At 43.6% G+C, this 15077-nt stretch overlaps 1 protein-coding gene across 1 annotated transcript in view; it reads left to right on the forward strand.

Moving 5' to 3' along the window:
• The first annotated feature begins 5036 nt into the window (after window positions 1–5036).
• Window positions 5037–15077, forward strand: part of BORCS6 (BLOC-1 related complex subunit 6) — a 33179-nt gene continuing 23138 nt past the window's right edge. Inside the window, exon 1 of the mRNA XM_029599595.1 lies at window positions 5037–5526. Within this exon, the coding sequence (XP_029455455.1) occupies window positions 5208–5526 (319 nt within the window). The 5' untranslated portion in view covers window positions 5037–5207. The remainder of the gene's footprint in view (window positions 5527–15077) is intronic.

Below are 15077 nucleotides of genomic sequence, written 5' to 3' on the forward strand. Positions count from 1 at the left end.
ATATATCGGACGATATTTTAAATCGTCAAAAAACGATTCACATCCCTAGTGGCAATCACTGCCGTGGAATAACCACACTTCAACAAGCAAGCCCTCTCAAGTGCCATACTATAAGCCAAAACAGAGTTGGATCTTCGTGAAGGACCAGTCCCTGCTACAACAGTCCTGTGTGCCGGAAGACGAAGGGGAGAGTCTTCGCAAATCTGCATACCATGGTCTCCTGAGCCAATCCGATGCTACTAGAAGCACCTGTGCCCCTGTGATTTTCGGCCCTCCAAACTATTCTGCCTAACATGGGCCACGAAGAAAAGATGTTCAGAAGCTTATCCTCCTTGCCAGACTTGCATGAGGGCATCAATACACAAGGGCCTCGGATCTCTCCTGAGACTGAAGAATTGAGGAACCTTTGCATTGCGAGAAGTCGACAACAGATCTAGAAAAGGAAGGCCCCATTGATCTGCTAATCAGTTGAAATGCCTTGTCCAACAATACCCATTCTCCTGCGTCCAGACTCTCCCTGCTGAGAAAGTCTGCTCTTATGTTGTCTTTTCCTGCAATATGAGAGGCCGACATCTCCTGGAGCTGCCCTTCCATAAGTTGGTCTATTTCCTGTGACAGTTGCTGGCTCTTGATTCTTCCCTGTCAATTGATGTAAGCCACTGTCATTGTGTTGTCCAACATTACTCAGACCTCTCGATCCTGCAGTCTGCCGCTGAATTGCAAGCACGCCAAATGGACTTCCCGGGCTTCCAGGTGATCGATGCTCCAGAGAGACTCTTCTGTATTCCAGCATCCTTGCACCATTAGCTCCTGACAGTGAGTTCCCCAATCCTGGAGATTCACATCTGTCATGAGTACCAACCAGTACGGTGTTGTCAGGGAAACTCCCTTTCTCAGATGATCCACCTGCAACCATTACTGGAGGTGACAGCAGATTTCCATGGGCAAGTGGAGCCGAATAGAATTGGCCTGAGACTTTGGGCAGGAAAAATTTGCCCTGCCTTGTGTCGAACCGAACACCCAGATACTTCAGTGACTGAGATGGCTGAAGGCTACTCTTGGCTAGGTTCACCATGGGTGAAGGTTGATTTCGGCAGGAGCCCAAAATTGAGGATTTAAGCCATGTTTTTGGAAGGGAGCACCAGCAGCAAGCGGGTTGTGCTGCTCACTCGCTTATCGGGTCACGTGATCTCAAGCCTTTCCCCCCCCCATGGCTTCCCAGATATCCATAGAAGGTTTTTTTGCTCAGACGCAGGAACTATGGCAGCGAAGCATCAACGAGAGAGAGAGAGGTTCCGGCAAGCCGGGGGAACCTAAGATGTCTGACAATCCTCAGAGCCCGTGATCCACCGCGGTCAATAACAATAACTGTTCCGCCTTAAACATATATTGGAGCTGGATAGGGCGCTTCGTAGTCTCTTGTGGGACAAGAAACAAGCTAAGTTAGCCCTTTCCAAATTGTAATTGTCTTGGGAAGCTGGGGGACTGAACTGTCCAAACCTGCAGCTGTACAATGTTGCTTATTTACTGCGGCATGTCTGATTGGTTATAGGGCTCTGAGACTTTTTCCCCTCGACCTTTTTTTTTTTTTTTTACAAATTGGAAGTCTATTACATGTACCGGGAAATTCAGAACAACCCAGTAGGAGACGTGTAGACAAGCCTGGAAAGTACTCTGTGCCAAGCTACAACTCCCTTGGATGATATCCCCTATGTTGACTATAATGGGCCATCCTAGGTTTACTTCAGGCCTCACCGATGTAGTTTTTCAACAATGGGCCTATAAGAGTTTGACTTATTTGTACCAGTTTGTTCAGGAGGAGTGGGGCTCAATATGCAGCTTTCAGGATCTCCAGCCAGAATGTTCACTATCACACAGAGAATTCAATAACTATTCTATTCTATATGTAGGAGTTACAACTAAAAGTGAATATATCTAGAAGTTATAAGTAAAAGTGAATTCTATAATAGTAGCTGGAACCCATGACGTTGGACTTGCTTTCATGTAGCTACAGCCAACTCTGGAGAATTTGCCTCTAACTGGAACTCTGAATAGGGTTTTAGGGAGGTTACATGTTACAGTTATTAATACTGGTAGTATTATCAATTGTCATTAGGGTGGAGAGGGAAGGATGGAGGTATGCCTGTGTTCAATGGAATGATGTTTTCTGATCTGTACAAGTGTTATTGAAAAGGAAAATAAAGGAGATTTTAAAAAAAGAGGCTTTACACATGGAAACCAAAATGGGATTTTTCTTTGACTCTCATAGAATCTGCCCCAGGTATTACCAGCATCTTCAAAGTCTGGGAAATCAGGGCCAGCAGTTCATCTCTATGAAAGAACCGCAACAAAGTCTTATACCGTTTCAGTACCAGAGGAATTTCCCCATCCTCCAGAGAGACTCAGGATCTGCCTCATCATCAGTGCCACCTGGATTCCTGTTGGGAATACCCACAGCTAACCAAGGAGTGCTTCTGCGTTTAAATGTAGTACTGGAAGAGGGAGAAGCCACCGCCTGAGGATCTGACAGGATTGGATGGGGCGGAGGTTTGCTCCTGTAAAAAGGATTGCAATCCATGAAAAAATTCTACTTAAGAAAAGGCAGAAGGATCCATGCCAAAATCAGAAGGCCTTTGGGGGGGGGGGGGGGGGAGCGCTACTGAGCTACCATTCCCTGCTGAGGAACCAGTCAAAGGAATTCCAAGGTCAGGCGTTCCTCCGGACAAGTCCTTAACCAGGTCATCATCAGGCTGGGAAGAACCAGGCTTAGTAAAATCAGAGGAAGATAATGCTCCCTGAGCCTCTAAGCAGCGCTAACACGATCGAAGGCACTTCAGGTTGAGATGCCCGAATATGACAGGCAACACGGAGAGAAAGGCGCTTAGGTTTCTTGGTATATGGCGCCTTTAGTTCGTCAGTATGCTTAACAGGCAACCGAAGACGTGCAACCAGCTGATTTACGCTTTTGAGGGTTTTGTTGCAGCCTTGCATTATTTCTCTGTACTGTTTCTATATCCTCAATGCCCTTATGATGGTCTGGCCTTCAGAACTAAACACAGTACTCAGGATGGGGTTTTACAAATGACCTACAGAGGCAATACTACCTCCTTTATCCTGCTGACATCTAATTATGCTCCTAGCCTAATTGTTAACTTTCTGAGTAGCTTTATTACATTGACTGACTACCTAAAAGTCATGTGAAACTTTATGCTAAGATTCCTTTCTTGTTTTGACTGTTTCCAATTCTTGTCTTCCTGATTCAGGGGTGGCCAACTCCAGTCCTGGAGAGCCACAAACAGGCCAGGTTTCTAGAATATCCATGATGGATTTGCATACAATGAAGGCAGTGCATGCACATTTTTCACATGCGTATTCATTGTGGATATCTTGAAAACCTGGCCTGTTTCTGGCTCTTCAAGACTGGAGTTGGCTACCCCTATTCTAATTAATAAAACTATCAATGAACTTTTTGCATCCCAAATACAAGATTTTCTATTTTTTCACACTGAAGCTCATTTTCCAAACCTTTTCCCATTCTTCTAGTTTTTTTTTCAAGTCCCCTTTCATTTTTTTTCATCTTTTCTCTGGAGTTGCCACATTTGAGTACTGCACGGGTTCCCAAAAGTCCTGGAGGACCCACAGCTAGTCAGGTTTTCAGGATATCCATAATGAATATGCATGAGATAAATTTGCATAGCAGGGAGACTCAGTCTGATTTATTTCATGTATATTCATTATGGATATCCTGAAAATCCACCTGGCTGAGGGTCCTTGTAGGACAGGTTTGGAAATCTCTGGTGTAGTGGAACCCTCTTCCACGCCTTCAGACCCACCTCCATCTTCAAGGACAAGGTGCATAGAGCTGTAAGAGGTGCTCTCAACACATGCTTGAGTTAATTTAGTATCTCGGGCTGTACACCAACGGGTTCCATTACCTTCTCCACTCTTGTTTGTATAAGTACTTCACGTCCTTTTTGAGATCTTGTGATCTCAACTGGCATCAGCGAAGGATAAGATGATAGATTTAGGAGTGAGCGAATGTGGTATTACTTATGAACTTATACCTCTAAATACCCCCTTCTTTACAAAAATGCATTGCTCCTTGTCCAAGTCACTTTACCCTCCATTGCCTCACGTAAGCCCTCTGGGTATAGGGAAATACCTACGTACCTGAATGTAATCTGCTTTGAGGTGCTATAAAAAAGTGCAAAAAGCAGAATATAAAAATCTAAATTAAAAATGGTTGATAATCATTTCACAATTATCAGTTATACCTCACCTTAGATCCACTACCTCCCCCTTTTTTCTGTAAATACACAGCAACATGATTTTAACATTTCTGCCTTTTATTAGTCCTTTTGTTAATCTCAATTTCTCCCTTTGGCTTAATCTTTTTTTTTTTTTAATGGTTATGGATTTAGTGACTAAGGATTTCTACCTTTTGAGCCTTTGCTCTTCTAACTTTTCCTAAGAATTCAGGTTATTCTCAGTGCTTTTTAAAAAATATTTTTGAAGCTTAACCTCTTTACTTTATAGAGAATAGTATCGGTCTATTACACTTGTGCTGTTAACTTGCCTCATATGGGCAAGTTCATTGCTAGTATCCTGAAACCCCAACCGGTCATGGGGCCATTTGGACAGGTGTTGCAAGCTAGTGCTGAAGAGTTCCTATTAGTCCCCTTTCTATCTGAAATCAGTTCCATTAAACCATCCTACCTAACCTTCCCATCCACCAGGGCCACTCACCCTATCCCCTTTAATGGCCAAATATCTGGAAATGCTGCAACTAACGATATTCAAGCTACTGGTAGGGGGAGATATTTAGATGCCTGTCCCAAAGATTTATTCCTATACATTATGTCTTCCATCTCTCAGACGTTAGTTAAATTGCAAGCCAGTCCGAGCGCTATACTCCATATCTCAGTTTGTCTGATACTACGTGACCTCCAGTTGTAGCAGGATCTCGGAGACGAGCACTTCCGCTTCCGGTACAAATGAAGCCACGCCTAGTTTTGAGAGCCGTTCATTTCCTTGAGACAACCTCCCGTCCCACTTCCGGTTTAGATGCTGAGCGGAAGTGCCAGGTCCCGTCCCAGTCAATCCCCAGATGTGATGTTTCCGGCTAAGGCTTGAGGTGGAAAGGGGCTGGAGCTGCGGTGCTGTGCTCGTCCCGTCCCCATGGGGCGACTTAGCGAGCGGGCCGTAGCATGGATGCTAGCGCTGTCTCGCAGCACGTGATGGCCGAAGTACGCGTGCAGAGCTCGGAGGCGCGACGGCCGGCTCCTTTGGAGGCTGCAGCTCGGGACAGGATTGCCGGTCGCCTACAGGACAGCCGGAGCCTAGACGGGATCAGTCAGGTGTACGGAGCCGCCAGGAGCCGGGAGGCCAAGGCCGAGGGCCGTAGAGCCACTATATCTAGTGCCCTAGAACTGGAGGGCACTGTCAGCCATGAGGGTGATGCGACGCACTTCGTAGCCAACAACTTGCAGCTGAAGATCAAGATGAGCTCCCGACAGAGTCTGGATTGTGAGTAATGAATTAGGGATCCTGTATTCGGAGAGAAAGGTCCAAAGGAGCAATTGTGGGGTAGGGGTCAAGGGAGCTAGGCGGATCTATATATGTTGAGGGGTGGAAAGGTGGATGTCATGTATGTAGAAGGGTTGAAAGGCATGTTCTGTGATGAGAAATTCTGGGAGAGAGTATAGGATGGGGCTTCCGAAACGTATCCTGATGATCTTAAGAGCCGCGTTTTTAGGTTCTTCACAATAAATATGTATGACTTAATTGGTATAGGTTATATGCTTAAGAGATGTAAGTTGATCTCTTGTATTTCCTGAGTATCAGGTCGATCCAGTAACGTGCAGTTAAAGATTGCCCGTCTGTAACGTGCTGGGAGCGCACAATACAGATGAGTAAGGCCGTCCAGCCATACAGTCTCCAGTTTCACGCGTCCTTAGCGCTTCCTAAAATAAACACCTAACCCTTTCCGCACCCAGCATGTAAATGAACGAAAAAGCTGTATAATGAAGGAATTAGCTATTCCCCTCCGATACTGTAACGGGCGCTGATATTATCTCCTTAGGAACGCGCTGTTTTGCCGCGGCCTTAACCTGTTAGTTTACCACCTCCCCCTAGTAGGAGTTAGGACTGTGTAACAAATCCATCGACACCGCTTAAGATACTCAAACACAATAAAACAATAAGCCTGGCACCTTCCTTGATGTAGTACGTCCCGGATGCGCCCCCCCCCCCCCTCCCCAGCGCGCCCGCCACTACCCCTTTCATCAGCTGCATCCACCCATTATGCCCCTCACGGGCATGTCCCGCTTCACAGAGCGCTCCCACTCAAATCCGTTCATGGGTATATACCCTTTCGCCCCCCTCACAGCGCCATGCTACCACTGCGACCCGGAGGAGGTGAGGCACAGCGGCGAAGACAGACGGGAGAGGAGAAAAAGCAGAGCCGAGCAAAGCAAAAGCGTGCAGCAAGCCGGCGAAATAGACCTGCGAGCAGAGGCAATAGCAGCGGTTCGGTAAGCCTAGCACCCTCCTTGATGTAGTACGTCCCGGATGCCCCCCCCCCAGCGCGCCCGCCACTACCCCTTTCATCAGCTGCATCCACTGCGACCCGGCAGTCCCGTGAGGCCTACAAAAAAAAAAAAAAATCCCCGGCTCCCGCGCCCCCGCACTGGCCCGCCGACTCTTCCCCCCCCCCCCCCCCCCTCCTCCCGATTGGGCAAGGAGGCGGCGGCGGCGACGAAAACCAAAGCAATTTTTTTTTTTCAAAAAGCAACATCACACATTGCATAAAATAATTTCTCCAGCCTTAAAGCGACTTACGTTTGGGATCTGTCAAGATCCCAAAAGTAAGTCGCAAAAGTAACTTACTTTTCTGAAGCCATCAGGAACATGATCTTAGCTCCTCCGGACGAAGACGAAGATGGCCGCCTGCACGGGGAAAGCGTGCAATTGGCCGCTGAAGACGTGACCTCACGTCTTCAGCGGCCAATTGCACGCTTTCCCCCGTGCAGGCGGCCATCTTCGTCTTGAGCTACAATCGTGATGGCTTCAGAAAAGTAAGTTACTTTTGCGACTTACTTGACAGATCCCAAAAGTAAGTCGCTTTAAGGCTGGAGAAATTATTTTATGCAATGTGTGATGTTGCTTTTTGAAAAAAAAAAATTGCTTTGGTTTTCGTCGCCGCCGCCTACATGCCCGATCGGGAGGAGGGGGGGGGGGTTTAGTCGGCGGGCCAGTGCGGGGGCGCGGGAGCCGGGGATTTTTTTTTTTTTTTGTAGGCCTCACGGGACTGCCGGGTCGCAGTGGATGCAGCTGATGAAAGGGGTAGTGGCGGGCACGCTGGGGAGGGGGGGGGCATCCGGGACGTACTACATCAAGGAGGGTGCCAGGCTTACCGAACCGCTGCTATTGCCTCTGCTCGCAGGTCTATTTCGCCGGCTTGCTGCACGCTTTCGCTTTGCTCGGCTCTGCTTTTTCTCCTCTCCCGTCTGTCTTCGCCGCTGTGCCTCACCTCCTCCCGGAGCAAGGCTGCTTTCGCGCCCTGCTCCGGGAGGAGAGACACAGCGACGAAGCAACAAAGACTTTTCGTGTTTTTTTACACTTCCTGGTTCCTGTCATTCCAAATGCCATTTGAAATGACATTTGAAATGACAGGTACCGTCGCACCCTGGTTACTGTATAGGCGCTTAATACAGCGCCTATACAGTAAAATGGGTTACGCGGCCATAACCCTTCCCTACCGCTTTAAAGCCGCGGCATGCATTTGCATGCGATTAGAGGAGAGTATCGGGGAGTTAGTGAAGAGAACTGTGGGTGCGGGGAGGAAGGGTGCGCCTGACACTGCCGCACTGTTTCTACCGCGGCCTTACTGGATCGACCTGTATATTAGCTGCAGAGCAAAAGCTGTCTCGGAAGTTAATTGCTTGCTGTATGCCGATGATTTGGTTATTTTGTCCCCCGTTACAGAAAGTCTACAAGAGAATCTGAATCTGCTACAGCAAGGGTTCTCAACCCAGTCCTCTGAGCACAATTAACCGGTCATAGTTTTCAGGAGATCCACAGTGAGATAACATGCCTATAGTGGAGGCAGTGCATGGTAATCTATTGCATGTATATTCATTGTGGATATCCTGAAAGCCTGACTGGCTAAGTGTGTCCCAAGAACAAGGTTGAGAACACCTTGCTAGAGAGTTACTGCAAATCATGGGCCCTATAAGTAAACCTGAAGAAAAGGCCAAACAAGTCTCCAACTCATATTCTTCCTAAATAAGAAGTTGAGCATACACTAGAGAATACAAACCTTGGTTTGAGACTACATGCATCTGGGAGTTTTAAATTGACAAGAAAAAGCTGTAAACCCTATTTTCATCAAAGAAACTTCTGGATAAATAAAAACCCCCAGTGAAACTACTATTCAGGCTATTTGATAGCATTATTCAACCAGTTCTTTTATATGGAACTGAAGTCTGAGGTCTTTCGTTAACCCCAAACTATACAGCATATGACTAGAAACCTGATAGAAATCCTTCACCTCCAGTTCTGCAAAAGAAACTCCATGTGCACAGAAACACCCTAATAATGGATGCAAAGCAGAATTAGGATGCTTCTCTTTATTCAAATCCTGGTGTAATCTTAATAACATGAGACAGATTCCCTCCACTACCAGGCACCCTGAGAAGGAACATGAAACCCTGCAAAGAAAACAGTAACTATGTAGTGATCTGTCATGCCTTCAAGAAATTAACTCCCTCCTCTCCAGCCTGAATTTAATCCTAAATTCCTCAAAAACGGAACTCCTTCTCATATCCACGGAGAACAGCTACATTCCCACAAACCTTTCAGCAAACCTACAAACAGCCCAAGTGAGAGATCTAGGAGCGATCATTGATAATCGGCTAAACCTAAAAGCGTTTATAAACCAAACTACCAAGGACTACTTTCATAAACTGCACGTCCTAAAAAGAAGAAAACCACTGTTCCACAACCATGACTACAGGACAATTTTACAAGCAATAGTCTTCTCTAAGTTAGACTATTGCAACTCTTTACTATTAGGTCTCCCATCATCGCATACCAAACCTCTCCAGATGGTGCAAAACACGGCAGCCAGAATACTTACAAACACAAGGAGAAGAGATCACATCTCCCCTATCCTCAAAGACCTACACTGGCTGCCGATTCATTATAGAATATTATACAAGTCCATCACCACAATATACAAAGCTATCCAACAACTCGCACCGCTCAACCTTCAAATCCCTTTCAAAAAACACACATCCTCCAGACCTATAAGAGAGTACTATAAGGAATCTCTTCAGGTACCTCACTCCAAATCCTCCATTCATATAACCTTCAGAGACAGGGCTTTCTCCACAGCAGGACCTCCTCTCTGGAACTCCATCCCACCGGAGCTACGGCAGGAACCTTGTCTTCCAACTTTCAGGAAAAGACTCAAAACGTGGCTATTCAAAAAAGCTTTCCCAGACTCGGATTAAATCATAACTCACCTCTAACCATCTTCCAATAACTACCCATATGCAGAATACCAATACTTCCTAGCACTACCTCCATGTAAAAAATCTACAGTAAGTTCAGATGGACAATACCCATCAAATACCATAATCTCTTTTTAATGTACCTTGCCAAATCTTTGTAAATGTACTAATAACTACCCATATGCAGAAAACCATTACTGCCTAGCACTACCTCCACGTAAAAAAGCTACAATAAGTTCAGATGGACAATACCCAGCAAATACCATAATCTTTTTAATGTACCTCGCCAAATCTTTGTAAATGTACCTCGTCAAAGTTGGTTAATATATTATGTTAAAGTTCCTATCTCTTCTCTGCTCCAAGTTGTACTTATCCCGGTTTTATTGTAACTGCAACTGTCAGCACCTGTTATTTACTTCGTTTACTATACCTTTCATCACACCCTTGTTTATTGTAAACCGGCATGATGTGATACTCTCACAAATGCCGGTATAGAAAAAACTAAAATAAATAAATAAATGCCAAGCCTGCACTAACAAACTACTACAACCCGGTCTACAAAAAGGCAGCAAAGCAAAAATTGTAATGGGCCCTAGAACACCTATACTACATCTGTTAGGAGCAAACTGGAAAACAAAACAAGCTGGACAGCTACAAATCCCTACATAGTAAATACACACTCGCAGTATTCCTCAGTAGTGTAAAAAAAAAAAAAAAAAGGCACCTCTCACCAAATACAGAATAATTGATCATAGGCTAGAAATAGAAAGATGCAGATAAAAACTGGAAACCCTAAGATGACACTCTGTATGCAATGCAACACTGGAGAAATAGAAACAGAAATGCATTTCTTCTGTTTTGTGTAAAATACAAAGATATTAGAGATGCACGTTTCCCAAAGCCAATGGAGGAAATTCAAGACTTATCGCAAAAGAATGAGCAAGAAAAAATTCTTTATAATCTTGGGGGAAAGGGGAGAAACAGTAGCTATAGCAGTAAAATATGTGAGGTCTTGCCATTAGGCTAGAAATGAAACCTGATCAGGGACAAAATGGACCAGCCCCAAAACCGGAGACGTGTCCCTGATGCTATACTTGTCGTAATCTGTACCTGTACTTGATTTAATACCATTTTCTATTTTTTCTTATCCTTTTATTTTAATCATTCTGTATATTACTTTGGCAACAGATGTAAAATTGTCATGCCAATAAAGTTATCTGAATCATATTTATTGTGAATACATGTATAACGGTAGGGTCCCCAGGTTTGGGACGTGCTGGCTATATGTTTTGTATCTTAGAGGAAGGAGGAGTTTTGAGGGGAGGGGCAGGTTGTAAGGAGATGCCCAACAAAGTAAGATGTTTTTTCAGCATTGAGCAACTAAACCCATGTCAGGAACAGATGAGTCAAGCTTACTTTTTCAACTCCTTGTTTAAAGTATTCTGGGAATTATTCACTATGGAAAAGGTTTAGAGGCAGGGCCTCAGATCCAGGAGTGACGTGCTTGTTCTTCATGACCAGGAGATCACCCTGTTCCCACCATGTATGAAACCATAAGGTAGCGCTTGAATGTTGCACATTGATAGGAGGTTTGCAGGGCTTAGGAAGAAATCTGACACAGAGTTTGGGTCGCAGTTACTGCTGCCCAAAATACATTTTCTGAAGCTCTTGCTAACATAATATGTAGCTCTAATACAGTTTTCTGATTTAGTGGCCTTTTCTTTTCATTGCCCCACCATGTTCCTTCTGGTTACTTTTCTGCAGTGTATGTGAATAGCTGATTCCTGTTCAGATGAGGTTTCAGGAAACAAAAGGTTGAGTGTTGACTAGGTTTAGCTTTGTTCTCTGCAGTGTCAGATAAAATATTCACTTGCAGTAGAATTTGTGTGTCTGAGAGGGTTCATGTGTCATTTAATCTGATGTGGGGGATTCAGGTTTCCCAAAGACTTTATATAAGGCCTTTTATGAAAAGTTCTTTATGAAACTAAAGTTGTCATGGGTTAGACATACTAAAAAAAAAAAAAAACCTAGCAAAAAAAAAGACAAAAGTGAAAAGGTAAAAACAATTTGAGGAAATTACTTTTTTCTAAAAATTCTGGGCTGGCACCCAAGGTTTGTAAATATTTTTCCTCTTCAGCTTGGGAGTCCTTGTGGGTAATTGTCTAGAAATATTGGCCCAGTGAGCAGTGTTGGTCAGAACTTTTATCCAAACATATGGTAGTGTCCACATCGAGAATCCTATATGCAGTTTTAGGCTTCCCATCTCAGAAGACATAATATACACATAGAATATGTATGGAGAAAGGCCCCAAAGATGCTTCAGGTTTGAAGAGAGATTCCAAAATGTAAGACTTTTTTCAGCTTGGAAAAGAGGTGATTGCTGAGAGATATGAGAGAGGTATGGCCAAAGAAATGTTCGCCTAGCATTATTTTTTCCTGCTTTTGACTTTGATCACCTTTTCATCTGGCGCTTATTTTTCTCTCTCTCCAGTTGCTACTTGCCACCCCACCTCCCCTTTATCCTCTCTACTGACCATAGCAGTGATTCTTCCACACAGGCAGGCTGCAGGCATCGAGTGTTTCTGGCACTAACTCTCCTGCAAGCCGAGGGGGTGGAAAAATATTTTGAAAACATGGGTGGTGGTGAAAATTGTTAGGAGCCAGGGCAAAAAAGTTGCTTCCTTATTTAACTTTTGGAGATCTTTTCGCTGATCTTTTATTTTAGTTTGCTATACTTTATTCTACCCCCCCCCCCCCCGCCTTCCCTCCCCTTTAGCTGCCTCCTCATTCCAGTCTCTTCTCTGCTTTCTTCCCTCAGACTGCTTCCCTCCACCTTCCACTTTATCTCGTGTCATCTCGTCTGTGTGTCGCGGTAGCAACCCCAGGGTGAACTCCTGAAAAAGGCTCCCAAAAAGAACCATACCTTATGAGTGCCTTACTTAAAATAATTTAGGTGAGAAGGTCAGATCAGTTTATCCCCAAACACAAACTTCCTGTGTCCTCCTATTCAACATTTCTTTCTGTGTTTTATACATCACTGTAAATATACCGTACATAGACTAAAATCATTCCCTATCTAGGTATTTTCTGGCCCTTCCATGTGTATCCCCATTTTCCTTTTATTTTCATATGTATCTTATCTTAGAACAGATGAGCCCTCTTAAGACTAGTTTATATCAAAATCCATCATTTTTTTCCACTCTAATCTGTAAGATCTGCAGGGGCCAGCCATTTTCAATGGCTCTGCTGCCTCTTCTAACCACCAATCCTCCATTTGTATCATTTATTTCTCCCATAGAAATAATTGACATTCAAACTGCTAGCACATCTAGTCTTTTTCGCACTACTGTACCGTAAATGTTATCGGTATTACATTTTACTTCTCCCTTGCCCAGTTACTTTGTGTTCCAATACTCAGACCACACATCTCCCAGTCTTTCTGCATTTCCATGTACATCACCCCATAATTAATCCATTCTGGGCCACCTTTTCTCTTTCTGACAGTTACTGCATGAGAAGAATCTTTTCTTTTGACTTGCCAAAGAAGCAGTACGTCCCATGTCTCGACTTGATGAACACACATGGCAGCCACTCCCTCCATGTTTCTTCAGCTTGTGTAAAGCGGAAATAAGTGGAGGCATGTAAATGCTACCAACCTTCTCATAAAACGTCCAAATAAAGGGGAGATAGAAGTGAATAGTATTGTCCAAGATCACCACAAAGAATTCAAATGAAAGTCTTTTAATAATGAGCCTGAGCTCTTGTAGAAACTGTGAAATCTCAGGATGTGTTGAATTTGGCTAACAAAGTCAGGTGAGCCAAATCACAGTGAGATCATAACTCAATGAAAAAATATTTCATGCAGAAAAGACATTGTTTTGAGAAAATATACAGCATACCAACATGCTCCCAACACAAGTCATATTTCACAGGAAGAGGGTTAATAGATATCTAAAAAGTAAAAGAAATACTATTAAAGCAACGTCCTTAGATAGTAAAATAAATCAGACATCATAAAATAGGATTATCAGTTCCCCAATTAGAGCAACATAAGAAAAGCCTTCAGATACCTTAACAAAAGAATGAGTTTGATAACTTGAAAAAAGGTGCCAAACAATCAAATGGTTGGAAGAAAGATCAAACACTCCAAAACATAAAACAAGGGGAAGGGGAGAAAAAGTAAAAGCCGAATAGACAAAAACATAGAGCTCCAGCATAATATCACAACAAATACAAAGGAACAGAACAGTATAACTATGAAATTAAAGACAAGAATCCCACTTAGATTCTAGAGTGAGACCAGTGGGGTGTAAAGAATAGAGGTGAAAAATCCAATGTTCATGACAGATCAAATATAGAGAATAATCGCCACTATGAATATGTGGTGAACAACTTTTGATAATAAAAATTTGAAGAACCGATTCTGGATGATTCTGCTCCAGCCAATGAGAAACAAAGGTAGCTTCAGGGCAAACAGGCCTAATGTTATTGCAGTGTTCAAAGACCCTCGTAATTGCGCATGGTGTTTCACCAATATATAGAAAGGGAGAGGGACATGTAATAGCATCATAAATCTTTAAGGTACTACATATTCAGACAAGATATTCTGGTAACTGCTTCAATGAGGTGGGGTGCACAAAAAAAGGTGACGACACAAGCCTGACAATGGCCACAAGGGCCATGACCCAAAGCAGAGGAGGGCAAATCATGTGTTTTGACAGGGTGCATATCCAAGGAGAGCAAAATGAGTTGTAGATTACAACTACATTGAAAAGCAAAACAAGGAGCAGTATGAAAAACAGGATGCGGAGCCAGATCCAATTAGTGCTGTCTAACAATGGCACATCAGGCATTTCCATCGTTTGGAAAGACGCATTCCAGTCTTTCACAATTGGTGACAAGACATGGAGAGAATAGCAAAGCGAAATTAATGAAACCACAGTGAAAAACGTTTTGTGCCACTTGACAACCTTCTTGATGTATTCTAACCAAGAGAAGCAAAGATGACAGAGTCTGAAAAATTGTCCAGCAAGAATATTGTCCTGACGTCATCTAAGATGACTGCCATAAGGTGTTTTATCAATGGGTTTCTTAAAAAAAAAAAAAAAATTTAACAAATTTACCATCTTGAATAGAAATAAGGATGTCCAGAAAGGTAACCTGAAAAGGATATAGGATGTGAACAAACCGCAAATAAGAGTCGCAGGAATCTAACTAATTCAGAAACATGAAGAACTGAGCATCAGTCCCAGCCCAAGTAAGGAAGAAATAGTCTATGTAGTGACGACAGGTGAGATGAAATTTGAGCTTATTGCGTTTTGTGATCATCTGGATTTGTTAGCCAAGTTCATGTCCTGAGGTTTGACAATTTCTAACATAGTAATGATAGCAGAAAAGGACCAAATGGTCCATCCAGTCTACCCAGCAAGCTTCTTATGGTATTATCAACTGTGCCATGCAGGTCATACCCAGGTTTCTCTTAAGCTTAGTCCACGCTTATGATAAGGGTGGTAATATTTATAATCAAAAACCAAGCAACTGTCAAACCCATAAAATGACTGC

Source organism: Rhinatrema bivittatum, chromosome 4 (genome assembly GCF_901001135.1).
Source record: "Rhinatrema bivittatum chromosome 4, aRhiBiv1.1, whole genome shotgun sequence".
NCBI classification, from domain to species: domain Eukaryota; kingdom Metazoa; phylum Chordata; class Amphibia; order Gymnophiona; family Rhinatrematidae; genus Rhinatrema; species Rhinatrema bivittatum.